The sequence below is a fragment of the Panthera tigris genome, chromosome E1 (assembly GCF_018350195.1).
Source record: "Panthera tigris isolate Pti1 chromosome E1, P.tigris_Pti1_mat1.1, whole genome shotgun sequence".
Lineage (NCBI taxonomy): Eukaryota > Metazoa > Chordata > Mammalia > Carnivora > Felidae > Panthera > Panthera tigris.
In genome coordinates, this window is record NC_056673.1 from 43,806,378 (window position 1) to 43,826,132 (window position 19,755).

At 58.4% G+C, this 19,755-nt stretch overlaps 2 protein-coding genes and 1 long non-coding RNA gene across 3 annotated transcripts; 2 read left to right on the plus strand and 1 right to left on the minus strand.

Annotated features, from left to right (window-relative positions):
* Positions 1 to 723: 723 nt before the first annotated feature.
* On the plus strand, positions 724 to 6,575 carry LOC102962839 (corticotropin-releasing factor receptor 1). The gene is made up of 9 exons (XM_015540298.2): positions 724 to 1,091; positions 1,817 to 1,937; positions 2,147 to 2,300; positions 2,598 to 2,658; positions 4,763 to 4,835; positions 5,094 to 5,179; positions 5,409 to 5,544; positions 5,725 to 5,766; positions 6,337 to 6,575. The coding sequence occupies exons 1-9, from the start codon at positions 946 to 948 to the stop codon at positions 6,475 to 6,477; spliced, it is 960 nt and encodes a 319-aa protein (XP_015395784.2). The 5' UTR covers positions 724 to 945; the 3' UTR covers positions 6,478 to 6,575.
* Positions 6,576 to 14,428: 7,853 nt separating this feature from the next.
* LOC122233708 lies at positions 14,429 to 15,471 on the minus strand. The gene is made up of 2 exons (XR_006211379.1): positions 15,356 to 15,471; positions 14,429 to 14,523 (listed from the first exon to the last, which is right to left on the minus strand). It is a non-coding gene; the product is annotated as an uncharacterized LOC122233708 (long non-coding RNA).
* Positions 15,472 to 15,548: 77 nt separating this feature from the next.
* SPPL2C (signal peptide peptidase like 2C) lies at positions 15,549 to 17,780 on the plus strand. Its single transcript, XM_042966301.1, has one exon. It carries the CDS (start codon positions 15,638 to 15,640, stop codon positions 17,672 to 17,674), a length of 2,037 nt encoding a protein of 678 aa, XP_042822235.1. The 5' UTR covers positions 15,549 to 15,637; the 3' UTR covers positions 17,675 to 17,780.
* The last annotated feature ends 1,975 nt before the right edge of the window (positions 17,781 to 19,755 follow it).

The window sequence follows — 19,755 nt, forward strand, 5'->3', positions numbered from 1 at the left end:
GTTGAGGAGACAAGAGATACGAAAACACTCTGGACGTGAAAAGGCTTCATGCTTCAGGGAGCTTACTTACTCCGGAAAGAAGAGACCACAGCACTTCTCACCTTCCTTTATTTTATGCAGTGAATGAAGTGGTAACACTGAGGCGGGGGGTGGGGGGGGCTTCATTATAATCCCGGGAAGGGGTCCCGTTCATTCCCAGCAGACCCCCTGGACCAGGGGTAGGACCTGGAAAATGCGTTATGGAGCCAAGAGAGTTCTTATGGTCTGTAATGATTCTGTGGATGCAACTGCCCTTCCTTCCGTGCCCACTAGGGGCAGGTTCCCTCCGCGAGGAGGGATTCTGGATAATCAAAGAGATGATGGCTCAACTTAGAAGTGGAGGAGGGGCGCCTGGGTGGCTCAGTCAGTGAAAGTGTCTGTCTCTTGATCTCACAGTTCATGAGTTCAAGCCCCACGTGGATCTCTGTGCTGATGGTGCAGGGCCTGCTTGAGATTCTGTCTCTCCTTCTCTCTGCCCCTCCCCTGCTTGTGCTCTCTCTCTCTCTCTCTAATAAATAAACCTAATAAACTTTTTTAAAAAAAGAAATGGATGAGGAAAAAAGTCCCAGAGGGTTGGTGTCCGTGCCCAGGAGGGTCACCTGGGGATCGGACAGAATGGAACCGTGAGGGCTGTGCACACATCTTCATTTACATGGAGCAGGGAACCCTGTGTGATGTGGAGACCCGAGTTAGCTGGGATTTGTCTAATAGCACAGAGCAGTGGGCAGAGCATGGGATTCAGGGACAGATAGACAGACACGGTCTCAAACTGGATGGCCCTGCTCCAGGGCCATGCTTGACCATAGTCAGGGCTCAGGAAGGGGAATAACTATTATCATTATCGACCCCGTCTCGGCCACCTAAGGGGGCTATCCTCACGTGTCCAGTGGGTGCAGGGGTGCAGCTATGTGGGAGCCTCACGTCTGTCCCTCTCTCCTACCTCAGAAGAAAAGCAAGGTACACTACCATGTCGCTGTCATCATCAACTACCTGGGCCACTGCGTCTCTCTGGTGGCCCTCCTGGTGGCCTTTGTCCTCTTTCTGCGGCTCAGGTGAGAAAGACTCAGTGCTAGCCCCAGGCCCTGAGCAGGGTACAGAAGTAAGATGCCGGAGGGCCGGCACTGGGCAGGGAGCACTGGGCGCCCTGCCCCCTCACCTCGGTGGGAGGTGGTGACAGATACGGGAGCCCCAGGTCTCTTGGAGCCTCTGGCAGGGTCATTTCTGCCCCCCCAGCCCAGTAACTGCTACGGAGCTCACCTTAGGCCACCCACACCCTTGCCAAGATGCACCCATTTGGGAGGCCTTTGAGCTTGGACTTGCCTGGGTCCAGAACTACTGCCAAGGACGCAGGTGGCAATGCCAGGCAGGTCTGTGCCAGGAATGGGGGCAGGAGCAGGAGCTGAGCATCAGGCCTGAAGGCTCAGAGGGAGTCATCCCACTGGAAACCTCTTATGTTTTGTGTTTTCTGACCCGGGAGCTGTGGGGAGGGGAGGGGGCCATGGGAGGCACCCCCTTCAGCAGCCCCGGGTCCCTGGAGCACTGGCAGTGCGGCCAGCTCCGCCACCAAGCTTAGGTCTGGGTGGGTCTCAGGTCGGAAGGGCCCTGGGGGCATCCGGAGGGCCCCTGCCGCCACCTCCTGGTATGACACAGCCGGTCAGCCCTGCCCTCGCTTTCCCCATCCATACGCCTGGGCTGGAGTGACGCTGGCGGCCTGTCCTTCATGTCTCCTTTCCTCCCCTGGTTCCCGTCACCCCCCCCCTCCCCTGCTGCCCCCCAGGAGCATCCGGTGCCTGCGAAACATCATCCATTGGAACCTCGTCTCGGCCTTCATCCTGCGCAATGCCACGTGGTTTGTGGTCCAGCTCACCATGAGCCCCGAAGTCCACCAGAGCAATGTGGTGTGTCCTGGGGGGGCAGGCCCACGGTCAGGGGAAGGGTCTGGGTGGGACTGCCCTGGTGGGAAAGGGGCCCAGTAAAACAGGAGCGGTTCCCTGGGCAGGGGTTGAATTTGGCCGATAGGAGGCGCCAAGCCCAGGGTGGGGTGCCGCCGCTGCCACACCCCTGTCCCCCATCTCAGTGTCATCTCTGGGTGGGGGTGGGGCGGCAGGGCTGGTGCAGGTTGGTGACAGCCGCCTACAACTACTTCCACGTGACCAACTTCTTCTGGATGTTCGGGGAGGGCTGCTACCTGCACACGGCCATCGTGCTCACCTACTCCACCGACCGGCTGCGCAAGTGGATGTTCATCTGCATCGGCTGGGGTGAGCGCACAGGCCCCCTGCCCCAGCCGGGCTCCCCGCTCCTCACCCAGATCTGGCCAGCTGGCTGGGGCAGGGGGGAGCTGGGAGACCAGAGCCAGGTCAGGGTGGTGGGGTGAGCACCATTTGGGGATGGGGGGCAGCAGGAACACCCTGAAGGAGGCATGCTGGGCAAGTGAGTATGAGCTCGACCCTGGGGAACCCCTGCCCACTTCTAGACCCTGGGCTGCCCTGGGGTCCTCCAGCCCTGCGTCCTCCAGACCCCACCGATGGGCTCTGTGACAGCCAGTCTCTCCCCAGGTGTGCCTTTCCCCATCATCGTGGCCTGGGCCATTGGGAAGCTGTACTACGACAATGAGAAGTGAGTCACCTCCTGCCCTTCGCTGCCCTCAGGGCCCCCTGAGCCCCGAGGTCCAGGCTCCTGGCCCAGCTCTGCCTGACATTCCCCGAGGACCTTCGGCCACATCACCTGCCCAGTCAGGGTCATTATTCGTCCATACAGGGAGAGTGCTGGGGGCTGGACTCAGTCCGAGGATCCCTAGCAGTGCTGTGCTCTAGGTGAGGCTGGATGGGTAGATTCAGGCTCCTGTATCCGTCTTGCGATTTCATGCCATATAGAACAGCATAAGTGTTCCTGGAAGTCTCTGGAGTCAGAGTGCCCAGGTTCTGAATCATGGACCCGTCATTAAGTAGTTATATGACCTTGGGCTAGTTATTCCAGTGTGCCTCAGTTTCCTCATTTGTAAAATGGGCATCCTAACAACAGTGCCTCCCGCAAAGGGTTTTTGTGGGGATGACACGAGTTCCTGTATATGGAAGCATTTAGAATAATGTCTGGCACTAAAAATATTAAGACTTGTTTTACAAAAGATTCCATGGGTTTTGTAGAAATTAATCTTGATGATCTCATAGGGTCCTTCCAGCCTCCAGCTCTGACATCCTGAGATGACTTTGGTCTCGGGTGTTCCCAATTGCCCCTGAAAATTAGACTTCTGCTGCAGTGATTCTCAGCCTTGGCTCATGTTGGAATCATCCAGGAAGCTTTAAAAAGTCTGAACGCCCAGGCTTGACCTCCCAAAGGTGGAACGCTTACATCTAGTGGTGGTCTGGAGTGTGAGCACCAGGAATTTTAGGGGCTAAGATTGAGAATCACTGAGAGAGAGAGGCAGAAAATATGGTTATAGACAGCCTGGGAGGTGCCAGCACCTTCCATGCCAAAGCGTTCTCAGGGGCCCATTGTCTGAGTGGGGTTCCAGCTGATCTCCATCACAATGACAAGTCCCCCTTCCGCCCTCCTAGAGGGAAGGGGGCTGCCCACAACCTCACTGGGCTGGACAAGGAGATGGAAAATGATACTCATATTTACCAGGCTGATCCTTCCTGACTCCGCCCGGCGGGCTCTCCCTTCGTTGGCACAGCGGGCAGGGTGGGGGCCTGGGCTGGGAGAGCGGCCAGTTGCAGACACCGCTGGGGGGCCTGGCAGTAACGCTCTGGATGTTGGGGTCCGGCGCAAGGGCATCTTAAACCTTGGGCGATGGTGCCTGTGCCTGCAGGTGGGCAAGTGATTACAGGCGAGGACAGGAAGACCCAGTGTGTGTGAGTCTGCGTCTTGGAGGAAAAGACGCCTGGCTTAAGAAAGTCGGTCTGAGTGGCTCTGGAGCGCCATCTAGTGGTAAGATGCTGACACTGCAGCAGAAGGGATCCAGGGGTGAGACGCCGGAAAGAATTTGTAGATCCTGGGGTTAAGGTCTAGACCTGGCCCCAGACGGCTTGCATTTGGTCTCCCTGGTGTCTTTCGAAACCTTGAGTTTGTTTCAAACCTTTAAAAGGTCAAGAGGTTTCACATAAAAATCTCAGCGTCTGGTTTATGGAAGCATCATGAGATCCAGGCACCGTGGGTCTGTATACCCTGGGGGCCGTTGTCTCTGCACAAGGACATGGGACTTCTCATGTGCCCCATCCCCCACCCCCCAAAAGATTTCTGGAGGGACATTCAAGAAGATGAAAAGCAGTTCTGCCTCTCCAGCAGGTGGAGCCTGTGGAATCTCTGCCTTGAGGCTGCAATTAAACAGGTTCAGGGGTCATTAGCCGTTGGGGAACCACTGCGTGACAGGGGTAGAGAACCACTAGTTAGTGGGCTTGTGCCAGAGCCACAGTGGGGACAGAGGGGAGCAGTGGTGTGCTGAGCCCTTGCCTGTGCCGCTCTGTGCTCTGGTCCACAATTGCCCTCCCTGCCACGTTGCGTGTATCCAGCTTTACATCTCATAATAGCGTGGTGTCCATTCTGCAGATGGAATAACTGAGGCACTGTGGTGGAATCTTGACCTTCTGCCAGGGTTGGAATCGAGGCATCCAGATCCTGGCTTCTGGCCCCAGTCCTGCCCTGGCCAAGCACCGCCCCTCCCCATGCCACCGAACCGGACCCAGATGACCTCCCCCCTTACCTTCTCTCTGTGGCTTTCTAGGTGCTGGTTTGGCAAAAGGCCTGGGGTGTACACTGACTACATCTACCAAGGCCCCATGATCTTGGTCCTGCTGGTAAGAACCTGGGTGGGGGGGGGGCAGGAGAGAAGGGTGCCTCCTGTGGACTGACAGGGTCCCTGTGCCTAGAGGCGGGGGCACGGGGCCAGGAATGTGTAAGCATGAACGAAGGTGGAGGGAGAGAAGTAGGGACACTAAGAGCAGACTTGAGACGGCCGAGGCCCTGCCCCGTCCACCCACCCTCCCCCCAACATTTTGCACACACACACACACACACACACGCCCACACCATCCCACCGTGTGCTCAAATTACAGATCAATTTTATCTTCCTTTTCAACATCGTCCGCATTCTCATGACCAAACTCCGGGCGTCCACCACATCTGAGACCATTCAGTACAGGTAACCTGGCCCGCCTCCCTCCCCCAATCCTGAGGGCTTCAGAGAGCCCAGCCTCTGACCCAGGGTCTCCCCCCGACCCCCGACAGGTCTGACAGTCCCTCCCGAAACCCCGGCTCCCCATCTCAGACATTCCTGGGAACCCGGCACCCTGCCCCCAGGCCCAGCCCTCTTCACCACCCGTCCCGGGATGGGCTGTGACTCTGGGCCTCCCCACCCCGCCTCACCTCAGGAAGGCTGTGAAGGCCACTCTGGTGCTGCTTCCCCTCCTGGGCATCACGTACATGCTGTTCTTTGTGAACCCCGGGGAGGACGAGGTCTCCCGGGTCGTCTTCATCTACTTCAACTCCTTCCTGGAATCCTTCCAGGTACCACCGCCCGCCCCTCGCTCTGGCCCTGGCTGTCCCCCGACCTCCTTCGGTGGGGATTCTCCCAGGCAGGGCTCTGGAGGGGCAGGAGGCTCTGGAGAGGAAGGGGGTGGTGGCCTGGAGGTTGGGTGGGGCCACACCTGCCGCAGGCCCTTGACCCACCTTCTCTGTCCACCCCAGGGGTTCTTCGTGTCTGTATTCTACTGTTTCCTCAACAGTGAGGTAAGGACGCCGGGGTCCCAGAGCTCAGGACGGAGGGGGGCCTGTTGGGACCCGAGATTGTCTGCAGCCCCCTCCTGCCCTCCACGTGCCAGCCATCTCTTCCCCACCCTTGGGTCCCTAATGGGGATGCTGCGGGGAGCCGCAGGAGGGTTCCCGCCACCTGCCCACTCTGCTCCTGGAGTGACAAGCCCACTCCTTTGCCCCCATAGGCATTTGGCACAGCCAAGGCTTCAGCCCCATCAATGAGTCTATGAAAAGGCTTGTTGAAACCAGGAAGGGCTGAGCCCTTGGGCAGGGCGTGCATGCATGCTGAAGGTAGGAACTCTTCACGTCAAAGGCCGTATGACGCCTTCATGCGGATGAGCAAAGGGCACCCCTCCTCTAACAAATCTGCAAATAAACAACATTGGCGATGTGAATGTCACCACCTCCCGGGTGGCCCGTGCATTTCACACCTGCGTCCCGAGCACCTGTGGACCCATCACACGTACAGCTGCTCGTGGCAGCCCGAAGGGAGGGGTGGGACCTAAGACCCGGGCTCGGACATCATGCTCCGCTCTGTGCCTACAGGTCCGCTCTGCCGTCCGGAAGAGGTGGCACCGATGGCAGGACAAGCACTCGATCCGCGCCCGCGTGGCCCGCGCCATGTCCATCCCCACCTCCCCGACCCGTGTCAGCTTCCACAGTATCAAGCCGTCCACGGCTGTCTGAGCTCGAGGGCCGGGGAGGGGAAGACGGTCTCCAGGCTCAGCCAGCCGCCCTGTCTGTGGAGGGGATCAGTGCCTCCCCACACCCTGTGCCCCCAGAAGCATCTGGCACAGACATCCTGGGGGGGGGGGTCCCCCTTGGCTGAACCCCCAGCTGAGCGGGAGTTCAGCCTATGAGAGCAGACCCAGTCTGGGTCAGGAGATGACGGGAAATAGCCTATAAAGACTGGGCCGGGCCCACGGCCTCTGGCTCCCCCTTGCCCCAGGCCCCCCTGGAGGCGACATCAGAATGGAGTAGAAATGGCCAGGTGGAAATCCAAAGCAGCACACGGGTCCCTCCAAAAGGTGTCTTCTCCCACAGCACAAGATGTCAGCCCACTGGAGACCTGGGGCCTGTCCTTGCTGCCAGGGGCATCATGGGAAACTCTTGTGACAGCATCCCAACCACCATCATGGCGCCTCCGGGTGTTGGCAATGCCTTCTAATACCGATGGGAACCAAGGCAGAAGCCCTGGCAATGTCATTATAGATCAGGTGACATCATCAGGCAATCTGCCGCGCCACTAGGATCCTCCCCAGCCACCGAAACTTCATCTGGCCCTGTGGCACTTCCAGCAGAAACGCCCTGCCTTGCTGCCTTGCACCGTTGGAACTTTACTGCCCCACAGGCCACTCAGGCTCCCCCTCCTTGGAGCCTCCTTGCACCCTGATTTCTGCACCTCCTGTCCCTGGTGTCTCCCCCTCTGTGGAAAGACGGGGGTGGGAGGGTGACCTCGTGGCTGGTGAGCAAGAGCCAGGGTGTGCCCCGGTCAAAGCCAGTCTCCTCGTCAGGGGACAGAGGCTACTCAGGGCCCCCCTGCCGCTGGCTTCAGTGGTCTGGCCCCAGGGACAGCCTCTCTGCTGGTCACAGGGAGTTTGTGGCCCCCGGATGTCCTCTGGGGCATCGTGATTAGCTAAGCAAAGATAGAAGGGGCAGGGCACTTGGCCTCTCTCTGCCTGAGCGTCCTGGAGCAGGACAAGTGACTCTAGGGGCAACCAGCCAGTCCCCACTGGACCCTCCCGTGTCTAGAGGTACTGGGCCACTAGAGCAGGGCTTTGGGAGATAAGGGTGTCAGCTGTGAGGGCATGGCTGCTGTAAACAATAATATTTATCTTTTCTACCAGCATTTGTGAAGGTCTGGACTGTGCGGGGGTGGGTGGGAAGGGCGCAGCAGAGAAACGGAGGCCACTTTGCAGTCTTCGGGGCCACTGTGGGGCTGGGAAACCTGATACCACTCACACCCATCAGGCTGGGGTGCTAGGTGAGCCGCTGGGGGCACGGGTCAGCGGAGCCCAGCCGATAAGGACGCCTCTTCGAAGGGGTGAGTCATAGGGAGAGAAGGGCCATGGGTGAGCAGTGCTGGCCAAGGACACCATGGATGGGACGGGGGCCACGGAGACAGTTTGAGCAAGAGTATGGCAAGGATACCAGACAGGAATGTGTCCCAGCCCCAAGGCAGCAGGAAGTAGAGGTAGGGAGGCCTTGACACTGTCCCGGAAACAGACCCAGAGACAAGGTTTCCGGAACCAACTCAGGGAAGGGGGCACAGGCAGCAGGTGGGGGCATGAGGCCAGGAAAGGGAGGCAGCGGGAAGGGGGCGATGGCCACACCACAGCCACCGCTGCAGGCGGCTGGAACGTAATCCTGTTGCAGAAGCGTGGGGAGCCGGAGTGGGGCGCACCCGCCTTCAGCCCATCCAAGGGGCCATCTGGGAGGAAGGCTGCTCCCTGGGGGTGCTAATCTCCCTGCACTTCCCCCAGCCTCACAGCCACACAGGCCGCAAGACCAGGACCGAAGGCCCAGACAGACCGGTGTGTGGGAGCCACAGCCTGCACTATCAGGGCAGGGGAGGGGGTCCCCACACAGGCTCTCCACCAGCCTGGGGCTCGCTTCTGGGTCTCCAGCCAGGGACGCTGGGAGGGGACCAGGGCAGCAGGACAGAGATAGGGTGACAGCTTCCAGAGCAACGGAGGGGGGGTTGGTGAGAGAGAAGCCCTGGAGAAGGACGCATCTACCAGGAGGGACCTGCTGAGTGTCACAGGGCCATGACTGAGGCACCTTTCTCCACTCTGCCTTTCACCCAATGAGGTGAGAGAGCAAGGCTTCTCCTGCACAAGCCAGGCTGTGGGGACGGGCGCTTCCCAAGGACGGAGGAGCCCGGGAGGAGTGGGGGACATCGTCAGGGGGTTGCATGGACTAGAGGTCCGGAAGGGCCAAGCTGGGCCAGCACCCTCTCTCCTGCTTGAGCCTCCTGGTTGCGGTGGCTGATGGTGCCCTCTGAGCTCTTGCTGTGCACTCAGCACCCCAAGACGCAGGCCAGCAAACAACTGCAAGGCCCAGAGCAGAGGACACCTCCAAGAGGAGGCTGATAGTCCCCAAAGAAGCTGCCTGCAGGGTCCCTGAGCAGGCAAGGCCTGGTCCAGATGAGCCTCAGGAGCCTCCCAGTCAGAGACTGTAAGGGAGGAGGGGCCGCCTGGAGCAGGTGCCCAGAGTTTAACCCTTCCCAGCCCACGGCCCCGGGGGTCCAGGATGAGGGCAGGCCCCCAGATAGGGTTTCTGAGGGTCACTGTGCCCTGAGGTTCAGCTTGTGGGCTGGGTGAGTGGGAGTGTGACGGACCAACAGACACACACGTGGCTTCACTGGGGGAGAGGCCGGCAGCTGCAGCGTGGGGGTCCCTGTGGGGCAGGCCCCTTGCTCAAGCCTGGAAGAACTTCACACCGCCCCCAGAGGCGGCCTTCCCCTCAAGTACTCGACGCGAGCCCATTTCTCCTTGGGACCCTCCTTCGTGGGCACAGAGCACCAGTGGAGGAAAAACGCACCATGGGGTTTTGGTTTTCTGGTTCCTGCTCCTCCGCCTCTGAGTGGGGGTCCCGCCCCTGCCCTGGGGTCCTCAGTTCCCCCCCACCCCCACCCCCAGGCCTCCTCAGTCCTTCTGCTGCTGCTGGGTCAGATGCCCTGGGATAGGACTGGGGAGAGAAGCAGATGTGGGAAAAACACACGTTAGGGAGGAAAGGGGGTTTTAGAATCCAAATAATAATACCTTAATTGTGGGCATTTGTAAATTTGCAATCTGCAAAATCCTTTATAATATTTATTGTCTAATCTTTAAGTGACTCACAGAGGCAGGAATCATCCCATTTTACAGCCAAGGGAACCGAGGCCTGGTGATTCCTCTGAGATCAAAGGTCCTCTGGGTCCACGTCCAGGGTTCTTTCTATGCCCTCAGGTGACTGAAGTCACTGGGCTTGGGCTTCAGGAGGCCAGGACAGATAGAGCAATTCTGGGAGGGGCGGGGTGGGGGGGTTGGTGAGCAGGAGGCCTCAGGGCTTCAGATGGTCTGGCTGGAGATAAGTCCCAGGTGAGGAAGGGACCAGCCCAAAGATGCCACAGCCGATGTCCAGCTGCTGAGCTCAGCTGGGTGGGAGTAGTGAGGGTTCTGTACATCCATCCTGATTCCCAGCACGCCCTTCCCACCTTCCCAACATCCGCCATCCCTCCACTCCCTAAAATGATACTTAACTGCAGCCCAGGCCACCAGAAGCTTCTGTGGGTCTCCCTGCACCCACCCAGGCTCTGCTCAGTCCGTGCAAGGGGTTCACTGGCCTCCAGCTCAAGGATCTCTCAGGATCATTTCATCGGGCCCGACTTCAAACTCAACTACCCACCCTCAGTCCAAACCCAAGCTGGTTTCTGCATTCCAACGCCAGCAATGTTATCATGGACTGAGTGCCTACTGGGTGCCTCTCACTTGTTGGCCTCCCCTATGCTTCATACCACCCTGTGAGCCAGGGGCTGTTACCCCCATTTAACAGATGGGGAAAGTGAGGCACGGAGAGGTTACAAGACCTGCCCCAGAGCATCGGGCAGTGGCATGTGAGCCCGGGCTGGCCCCGCCCAGCTTCTACTATGTTCCGCCCACATGCAGAAGGAGTTCTTTGCCCCTCTGATACCCTCCCTGGGGAAATTCCTCAGTGTCCTTAATTTGTGGACAAACAGCATGCAGACACAAAGCCAGATGTCAGAGTTGACACCTGCAAAGCACGGGCATCAGGTGGCCCACTCCCGAACCCAGCCTGGCCTCCAGGCTGGCCACAGGCTGCCAGCCTCCCTGTCCCTGTGTTATCCCAGAGCATCGCTTCCTATCCCAACCTCTGACAGCCCACAGTCTCTGTAGATCCTGCCGGGCAGGCTCGGGCCCAAGACTGGCCTGCACCATGTGTATTTTTCAAAGCTTTAAGTGTGTCGGAAGCATCAGTGAGATCATCTTTTGGAGAGAACTCCAGAGACCACCTTCAGCCACCAGATTGCCACCCACTCCCCCTGCCCCTCCAAGGGGTCCTGGAAAGATGGCTGCCGCACAACCTCCTTGCCCACTGGGCCAAGGCAGGTGGGGACAGAAGCAAGCGTGAGGGCCATATGCTCAGGGCCTCAAGAGGAGACTGGGAAAATGCAGCCGGCACCCCGCTAGGGTGGGGGACGACATGGAGGGAGACCTGTGGGTGCTCCTATCTCTTGCCTTCGTCACTGGGGGAGTCGAGGAGGGAGCACTATCTCTAGAACATGCAGCTAGGACAGCACTGGGCCAGGAAGCGAGGGCAGTGAGTGGGCCAGGTGAGCTGGGCACCTACCCCACCCTTCCTGAGCAGCCACACCGGGCTAAGGCCCGCTATGCCCTTGCTGTCCCAAGTGGATGAAGATAAACGCTCCAGGTGTCCCCTAGTCCTCTAAACAGAAGGCAGAGACATTGCCCCTGGCCTACCCTGGACTGTGACCTTGAGATCCCAGGCCGTAAGAAGAGCAGCAGGGAGGGGGCAAAGCTGCGGACGCAGAGGATGCCCTCAAGGAAAGGGATGGAATCTGGAGGGGGTGGGTGCTGCTGTAGCTTGTGTGATGGCACCTACCAGGGCATTGGTGCAGGCCACTGTCTGGGCACCAAGCAGCCGCAGAGAAGAACAACTCCAGGGCTGTGGGGGTGGGGGGTGGGGTGGTCTTTGGGTGCAGAGATTGGATAGACACTTCAGTGAGCCAGGTCCTAGGAAGAGCCTCAGAGGGAATGAGCCTAAAGAGAATCCTTTAAGCCCAGGGCACCAGGAGCCCAAGGGAAGGGAAGGAGCCTACATTTCTGAACCCCAAATCAGGGCACAGACTGGTCTCGTTACAGAACTTTGTCATCACCCCAATGGGAACCCCATTCCCATTCAGCTGTCACCCCCCATACCACCTTCCTAGCCTCTGCCACCGTGAACCTGTTTTCTGTCTCTGTAGATTTCTGTATTCTGGAGATTTCATAAAAGTAGAATCATACAATATTTCTCTTTTTGTGTCTGGTTGCTTTCACTTAGCACAAGTTTTTTTTAACATTTATTCATTTTTTTGAGAGCCAGAGAGAGAGCATGAGTGGGGAAGGGTCAGAGAGAGGGAGACACAGAATCCGAAGCAGGTTCTAGGCTCTGAGCTGTCAGCACAGAGCCCGACGCGGGGCTCGAACCCACGAACCGCGAGATCATGACCTGAGCCAAAGTCGGCCGCTTCACCGACTGAGCCACCCAGGCACCCCAGCATAATGTTTCCAAGGTCCATCCATATCACGGCACGTATCAGAACTTCATTCCTTTTTATGGCTGAATAATAGAGAGACCTCGCTCTATCCATTTATCCATTGGAGGACATTTGGGTCCTTTCCACCTATCCCAAGCTGCTGTGAATGGTCCTGCTATGAACATTCACGTGCAAGTTTGTTTGGTTGTTTGTTTGTTTTGAATACCTGTTTTCAGTCTTGTTGTTATATACCCCAGGGCTGGAATTGCTGGGTCGTATGGTAACTCTACGCGCTTCGTTTACTGAGGACCCGCCAAACCGCTTTCTAAGGCCGCTGCGTCTCCCACTCCACCAGCAACGTTAAGAGACTTCCAATTTCTCCGCATCTTCACCCGAACTTGTTACCATCTGCGTTTTTAACCAGAGTCACCAGGGGTGCTGGTCGTTGACTTTTAAGAGACTCAAGACCCCCTATGTTGGGAGAGCAGAGCCCTGAGCGAGGGTCTGAGCTGAACATCAGGAGCTGGGGGCCTGCAGCCCTCAGAAAGAGGCTGGCTGGCCCTGCCGTGCTCGGACCTGGGTGCTGGGGTGCAGAGAGTTCCTGCTTCCCTAACTGCCCCTGAGCGACGGGAGCCCATGAAGGAGAAGCTAGCAGCCTCCCTTCCCCGCCCCCCATCCCTGGGCCCTGCCGCGTGTCCCCGAACCAGCTGGGGTACGCTCACCAGTCTACTGGCTTTGTTCCCTAATGTATTTCTGACAGTTCCCTTGTCACGGAAATTACTGTTTATAATCGAATTAAATGTTGTCGCAGTGGATGAAACGGAATGGCACAAACAAGGAGAAATGTTGTCGCTCGTGAAAATTCAGTTGAAAGACACGATCTGAGTCACACAATCAGCTGTCGACTCAGGTGGCGGTGAGACAAATGTAAAGAAATACCTGGGTGGGAGGAGCCTGACAGAGTCTACGTGGTTCTAGTTGCTGACCACTTTGCGAGGTCCTCTCAGGCTGCCCTCCACCCCCAGAGAACCCAAAGCTGGATGTTGGGGACGGTGTCTCATCAGCAAGGATTTCACAAGGAAGGCGACTTGGAACTCCAGGGGATGGACCCATAATCAAAGCAGACGCCTTCAGAAGATCAGTGACTGTGAACCTTGTGAAAGTTAAAATAAAATGTGCTTCATGGGTCAAAGTGTGTTCCCCAAAAGGTTATGTCGGAGTTCTAAACCCCAGGGCCTACCAACGCGACTTTATTGGGAAATAGGGTCTTTGCAGATGTGATTACGTTAACATAAAGTCATTGGATGGGCCCCAGTATAGCACGAGGGAGAATGCCGTGTGACCAGAGGCAGAGATAGGAGTAACATGGATCGCCAGCCACCACCCAGATGAGGAAGGGGTGAGGAAAGGGTCCTACCCAGAGTCTGAGAGGGAGCATGGCCCTGCTGACACCTTGATTTTGGACTTTGTCTCAGTCAGCTTGGGCCGTATAACAAATACCATAGACTGGGTGGCTTAAACAACAAGCACAATTTTACCCGGTTCAGGGAGGTTGGGAAGTGTGAGGTCAAGGTGCCAGCTGAGTGGGTTCCCCTTGACAGCGCTGTTCCTGGTTTGCAGACAGCTGCCGTCACACCGTATCCTCCCGTCACCTCTCTTGTGTCTCTCGTGAAACCAATCCCATTCCTGAGGGCTCCACCCTGATGACTTCGTTACCTTCCAAAAGTGTCACCTCCGAATACCAAATGTAAAGTATGGAGGTGACTTTTTAAGGAATCCCCTCTTCAAGTGATTTTTTTTTCAGCAAATCCATCTGCTACCCAGTCCCAATCATCTGGGACAAGTGGGCTGACCACTGTCCCCTGAGCACACTGCTCAGAGCACAGCAGGGGTAGCCAGAAGCTCCATCACCCCACAGCCTGGATTTCAATCTCGTCTCTATCACCCATGTGTCACCTTGGAAAAGTCTCTTCACTGCCCTGCGCCTTGGTCCCTTCTACTGAAAAACAGGGTCAATTATAGGGGCGCCTAGGTGGCTCGGTAAGTTAAGAGTCCAACTTCAGCTCAGGTCATGATCTCACAGTTCATGAGTTCGAGCCCCACGTCAGGCTCTCTGCTGTCAGCACAGAGCCCGCTTCGGATCCTCTGTCACCCTCTCTCTGCACCGTGCATGTGCTCTCTCTCTCTCTCTCTCTCACAAAAATAAACATTTTTAAAAAGAGAGAGAGAGAAGAAAAACAGGGTCATTCATTCACACATCCCACACATTTTCTGAGCATCATTTGCTATTCCAGAATCTGAGAGCAGCAGAAAGATAGATAAGGTCCCTGTCCTCATGGAACTCGACCAGGGAAAGACAGAAAGTAAACAAGGAAATGCACAAACAAAATCTTGAGTTGTGGTAGTGAAAGCTAACAAGCGGGCCTGCTTGCTCCTGGCCATGGTGGTGGAGATAACGTTGGAGCCAAGGCCTGAAGGATGAGAACAAGCAGCAGGTGAGGCCTCCGACCCGGGGGCAGAGCCGGGCAGCTCCCTGGACAAGGGAGGTGTGAGCAGGGGGGCTGGATCTGAGGGCGGGGGGCTGGGGCCTGTGGGGTGGGCTTCTCTGAGCTCAGGTTTCCTCATCCATGAAATGGGAATGTTCAGGTAAATTTAAGCTGCTGTAACAGAGATCCACAAGAAGCCAATGGCCCAAGGAAGGTAATGTATCTCACAGTGAATGTCCCCCCCTCCACACACTGTTCCATGTAGACATCCGGGGTCCCAGTTCCTTTCCTTCCTCTCTTTCTGTCCCTTAGGACAATTCCTCCTCTCCATAGTCAATGGCCTGCCCATGGCTGGCTTGTGAGAAGGGAAGGGACAAACAAGGAGCCTCATGGTCTCTGTTCAGGCTTCCGAAGGGCTCCCATCATTTCTGCTCAATTCCATTGGCAAGAACTTGACCACATGGCCATTCCTAACTCCAAGGGAGGCTAGAAATGAAATTCTGGTCATGTGTCAATACAAAGAGGCAGGGACTTTGGAGGACAGCATGCAGCCTCAGGCCGGCCGGATATAGTAATACCTCTTTGCAAAGGCCCGCTGAGTACAGATAAAGTATCTGGCACTTAGTAACTGCTCAATAAAAGTCTGCAATAGCTTCAGAAACTCTCTGCTCAATGTCCTCATTTCTTGGCCGCTGAAGAAACAGGTGCAGAGAGAAGAGGCATCTGCCCGGCCACCCAGTCAGTGAGGGGCCAAGTTGGTCCAGACTTTGTGTCTGGGATCCTCCATCCCATCCTCCCACCTCGTATTTCAGATTACCTGACCCAGACCCACCAGGGACTGAGCAGAGTGGGGACCCAGGTGACCTCTCTGCGGGAGGCAGTGTCAGGGAACAGGATCCTGAGAGGGACCCCGTGCTCCAAAGCACCGCCCTGAGCCTGGGCTGCACGGCTTTGTGATTAGGTAGGTGGGGCCCGGGTTGGTTTCCCAGACAGGAGGCAGGGCTGCTCTATGACAGAGGGCCACACCCACCCCCTGGGAGAGGGGACCGCGCTGGGAGCCGCTGCCACGTTGGGATGCAGCAGTAGGTGGCTGAGGAGGATGGCGTTCCTGGGATTCTTCCTCCTCCTCCTCCTCCTCCTCCTCCTCACCAACACCGCCGCCCGAGGGGAGTATGGCGTGGCCCACGTGGTGTCAGAAAATTGGAGCAAGGACTACTGTATCCTGTTCAGCTCCGACTATGTCACCCTGCCCCGGGACCTGCACCACGCCCCACTCCTGCACCTGCACGATGGTACCACGGCACCCTGGTGCCCGGGCAAGGACTCCTCCCGCCAGGTCCGGCCCGGCGCCCCCCGCCGGCGGCCCCTCCGCCACACCACCGCCATGGTCATGAGGGGCAACTGCAGCTTCTACGCCAAGGGCCGGCTGGCTCAGGGCCAAGGCGCCCGCGGGCTGCTCATCGTGAGCCGGGTCGGCGGCCAGCAGTGTTCAGACACCACCCCGGCGCCCCAGGACCCCCACCAGCCCCTGCCCGGCCTCACCATCCCCGTGGCCGTGCTCCGCTACAACGACATGCTCGACATCCTCCGCCACACCCACGGCAGCGCCGAGGTCCGCGTGGCCCTGTACGCGCCCCCGGAGCCCGTCCTCGACTACAACATGGTGATCACCTTCATCCTGGCCGTGGGCACCGTGGCCGCTGGCGGCTACTGGGCCGGCCTGACCGAGGCTGACCGGCTGCAGCGGCGCGGGGCCCGGGGGGGAGGGGGGCCCGGCGGTCACCACCGGCAGGAAGCAGTGGCCGCCCCGCGGGGACAGGAGGAGGAAGACGAGGGCGCGCCGGTGGACTTCACGCCGGCCATGACGGGCGCGGTGGTCACCCTGTCCTGCTCCATCATGCTGCTCCTCTACTTCTTCTACGACAGCTTTGTCTACGTCATGATCGCCGTCTTCGGCCTGGGGGCGGGCACCGGCCTCTACAGCTGCCTGGCCCCCCTGGTGCGCCACCTGCCCCTGCAGCAATACCGCTGGCCCCTGCCTGGCCACCGCGCCTGCCTGCAGCTGCCCCTGCTGCTGCTGGGCGGCCTGTGCGCAGCGGTGACCGTCCTCTGGATCGCCCACCGGAACGAGGACAGCTGGGCGTGGCTCCTGCAGGACGCGCTGGGCGTGGCCTACTGCCTTTTGGTCCTGCGGCGCGTGCGGCTGTCCACGCTCAGGAGCTGTGCCTCTTTCCTGCTGGCCCTGCTGGCCTTCGATGTCTTCTTTGTCTTCGTCACGCCCCTCCTCACCAGGACCGGCGAGAGCATCATGGTGGGGGTGGCGGCGGGCCCGGTAGATGCCGTGAGCCGCGAGAGGCTGCCCATGGTGCTCAAAGTGCCCTGGCTGAGCTTCTCAGCCTTGACCTTGTGTGACCAGCCCTTCTCCATCCTCGGCTTCGGTGACATTGTGGTCCCTGGCTTTCTGGTGGCCTACTGTCACCGCTTTGATGTGCAAGTCCGTTCCCGCCAGGTCTACTTTGTGGCCTGCACGGCGGCCTATGCCGTGGGCCTGCTGGTCACTTTTGTCGCCATGGTCCTCATGCAGATGGGCCAGCCCGCCCTGCTGTACCTGGTGTCCAGCACCCTGCTCACCAGCCTGGCCGTGGCTGCCTGTCGCCAAGAGCTCGCCCTCTTCTGGACGGGCCAGGGCGGAGCTAAGACACCCGCCCAGGCTGTGGCCGGGCTGCGTGGCGCCCCTTCATCTGGCTCCGCGCAGAAGCGGGAGGATACGGCAGACGTCCACACAGCCAGCAAGTTTGAGGGGGCCGCCAGCCACCTGGCAGGGAACTCAGACACCAACCTTGAGGAGGACACGGCCGAGATTGCCACCATACCCGAGGATGAAGCCGCTGGTCCGGACGGCCACAGCGATAGCTCCAAGGGCTGGAGCGATGCCAGCCTGGACACTGACGAATCTCCTCGTGCCTCCCCTGGGGCCTCGGAGGAGCTGATACCTCTGATGCCACCGATGCCATCGCCCTCAGAGCCGGGCCACGCGCAGGCCCAGGCCCACGACGCCGGCCTGCCCTGGACGGGGCTCCACGAGAGGAAGGGCTTGAAGGTAAAGGAGAGCATGTTGACCCAGGCTCCCTTGTGAGCCAGCACCTGGAGACACGTGCCTCCAGAAGGTCCGGCAGAATACCTCAGAGCAAAGCCACACGCAGTCAAAAGGAAATCAGGGCATTAAAGATATTCCGTGTCTACCCAGCAGAGCTCCATTTTTTGCTGGGACTGTAAGAAAGCAGTGGCCACAGAGTAAGTCCATGTAAGGCCTGGAGGGTTCTTAGGAGAGGTGCCAACCCCAAATCGTGCAGAGTGGGAAACAGGCTCAGAGAGGGCACAGGACTCACACGAAGTTACTCGGCAAGCCCAGGATTTGCTCCCAGGGCTTACTGGGCAGTGACTTCCCCTCTCCCCCACTGCCCACCCTCCACGCCAGAGCCCCGGCTCCTCAGCTTGGTGGACAGGTCCCATCCCTCATCACCTATCTTTTCCTCATGCTCGGGTCCAACTGAACCATTACTGCTCCTCGACCACACCCCTGGTTCCCATACTTCCCTCACCGACTCTGGACACGGACCAATCCCTTCTGGCTTCAGCAGTCTCATCTTCAAGATGGGACTTATAATACCATATCTGCCTGGAGGCAGGGGCATAAACAAGATGACCTCTTGAGTACCCCCGTGGTTTTTTAGGCTGGATGGTGCGGTTATATGTTGCTTAAGCAGAGGAAACAAACCCGGGGGTCAGGAAGGCCTCCTGGAGGAGTCTATGTTGGAGGTGAGGGAATCGTATCCACAGAGGCAGTGTGGTCCAACGGTTAGGGTTCTTGAACCAGCTGTCCCCCCAGAAATTCCAACTCTGCTACTGACCCACAGCGTGTCACTGAGCAAGTGATTTAATCTCTTAGGGGCATGGTTTCCACATCTGTGAAATGGGATAATAATAACAACTCTACTTATCATAGGATTTGGGGGAGGTTGAAATAGTTGGCTTATGTCAGGTGACTGACATAATGCTTTATGAATGTTCATTCTGTTTCTATTACTCTCCTAAATCCAATGCCCACAAGCCTTTGAGTTCTGGCCCCAACTTCCCCCCCAAGCCCTCCACACCCTGCACCCCTGCCCCTACCTCCTCGGGTCAAGGAGTGCACACCAGACCCCCCCACACCCATCCTCCCCCAGTAGGGTTCCCCCACCTGGAACTTCCTGCTCCTCCCACCCCCAGGATTGGGACTGGCTGGCTCCTTCTTCTTCCAGTCCCATTTCAAATGCCCCCCCCCACACACACAGGGAGACCTTCTTTGAAGACCTTTTCTAAAGAAAGCCCCGTCTCAGTCACTCTCCCCTACACCTGCTTACTAGTTTTCTCATCTTCCCCAGTCCAGCATCAGCTTCATGAGAGCAGGGACCACTCTGTCTTGTTCATCCAGGTGGTTCCAGAGCCCAGAACAGGGATGGTATGTCGTTAGGTGCTTGATTTGTTTGTTGGAGGAGTGGATGAATGAATGAGTGAACAAATGAACGAACGAATGAATGAGGGGCTGATCCAGCATGAACTATGGAGGAAAAGGGGACACGGTGGAGAAGGCCCCACTGTGCAGGCCACCTCCCTGGGCTCCTGCAGGGCCTTGGTCAGTGTGGCGATGGGACTCTGAGGGGCTGGCTGGGCCCTGGTGTGCAGGGGTGCAGGTAACAGGCATCTAGAAGAAAGCCCCCTCACTGGCCCCTCCGCAAACAGCACCTGAAGGCCCGAGCCGGACAAGGGCAGAGCGTGGAGTCTGGGCCAGGACACTGACTGGCCGAGCTGGCAGCTCCTCCCACTGGAGCCGGCAGCCATCTGGCCCGGACAGAGGGGCCTCCGCAGGCCCTGGCTCACCCCCAGCCCAAGCAGCCTCCCCACTGCTGCCCTGCGTCACTGGGCCTCCCAGGGGTGGGCTACATCCCTGCACCAGGCCTGGTGGGGAGGGCTCTCGGCCCCCTCGCCCCCAGAGGAGGGGACAAAGGACCTGTCTCCCAGGAATTTGTGGTCAGGGAGGGGCCTGCACAGTGGGTGTCCCCATGGCAGGGCCTATGCCTACCTCCAAGAGGAAGATTCTCAAGGGGAGGGTCTGAGGGGGGGAGGCCCCACCCTCCATCCAGGTCTGAACTGGACTCAGGGAAGGGCAAGTCGGAC

Excerpts from the sequence above, each read along its gene's own strand:
- SPPL2C (XM_042966301.1), top strand. The coding sequence starts at position 15,638 with ATGGCGTTCCTGGGATTCTTCCTCCTCCTCCTCCTCCTCCTCCTCCTC.
- LOC102962839 (XM_015540298.2), top strand. The coding sequence starts at position 946 with ATGTGGGAGCCTCACGTCTGTCCCTCTCTCCTACCTCAGAAGAAAAGC. Across the intron at positions 1,092-1,816 it reads GTCCTCTTTCTGCGGCTCAG|GAGCATCCGGTGCCTGCGAA; the intron begins GTGAGAAAGACT and ends GCTGCCCCCCAG. Across the intron at positions 5,180-5,408 it reads TCTGAGACCATTCAGTACAG|GAAGGCTGTGAAGGCCACTC; the intron begins GTAACCTGGCCC and ends GCCTCACCTCAG.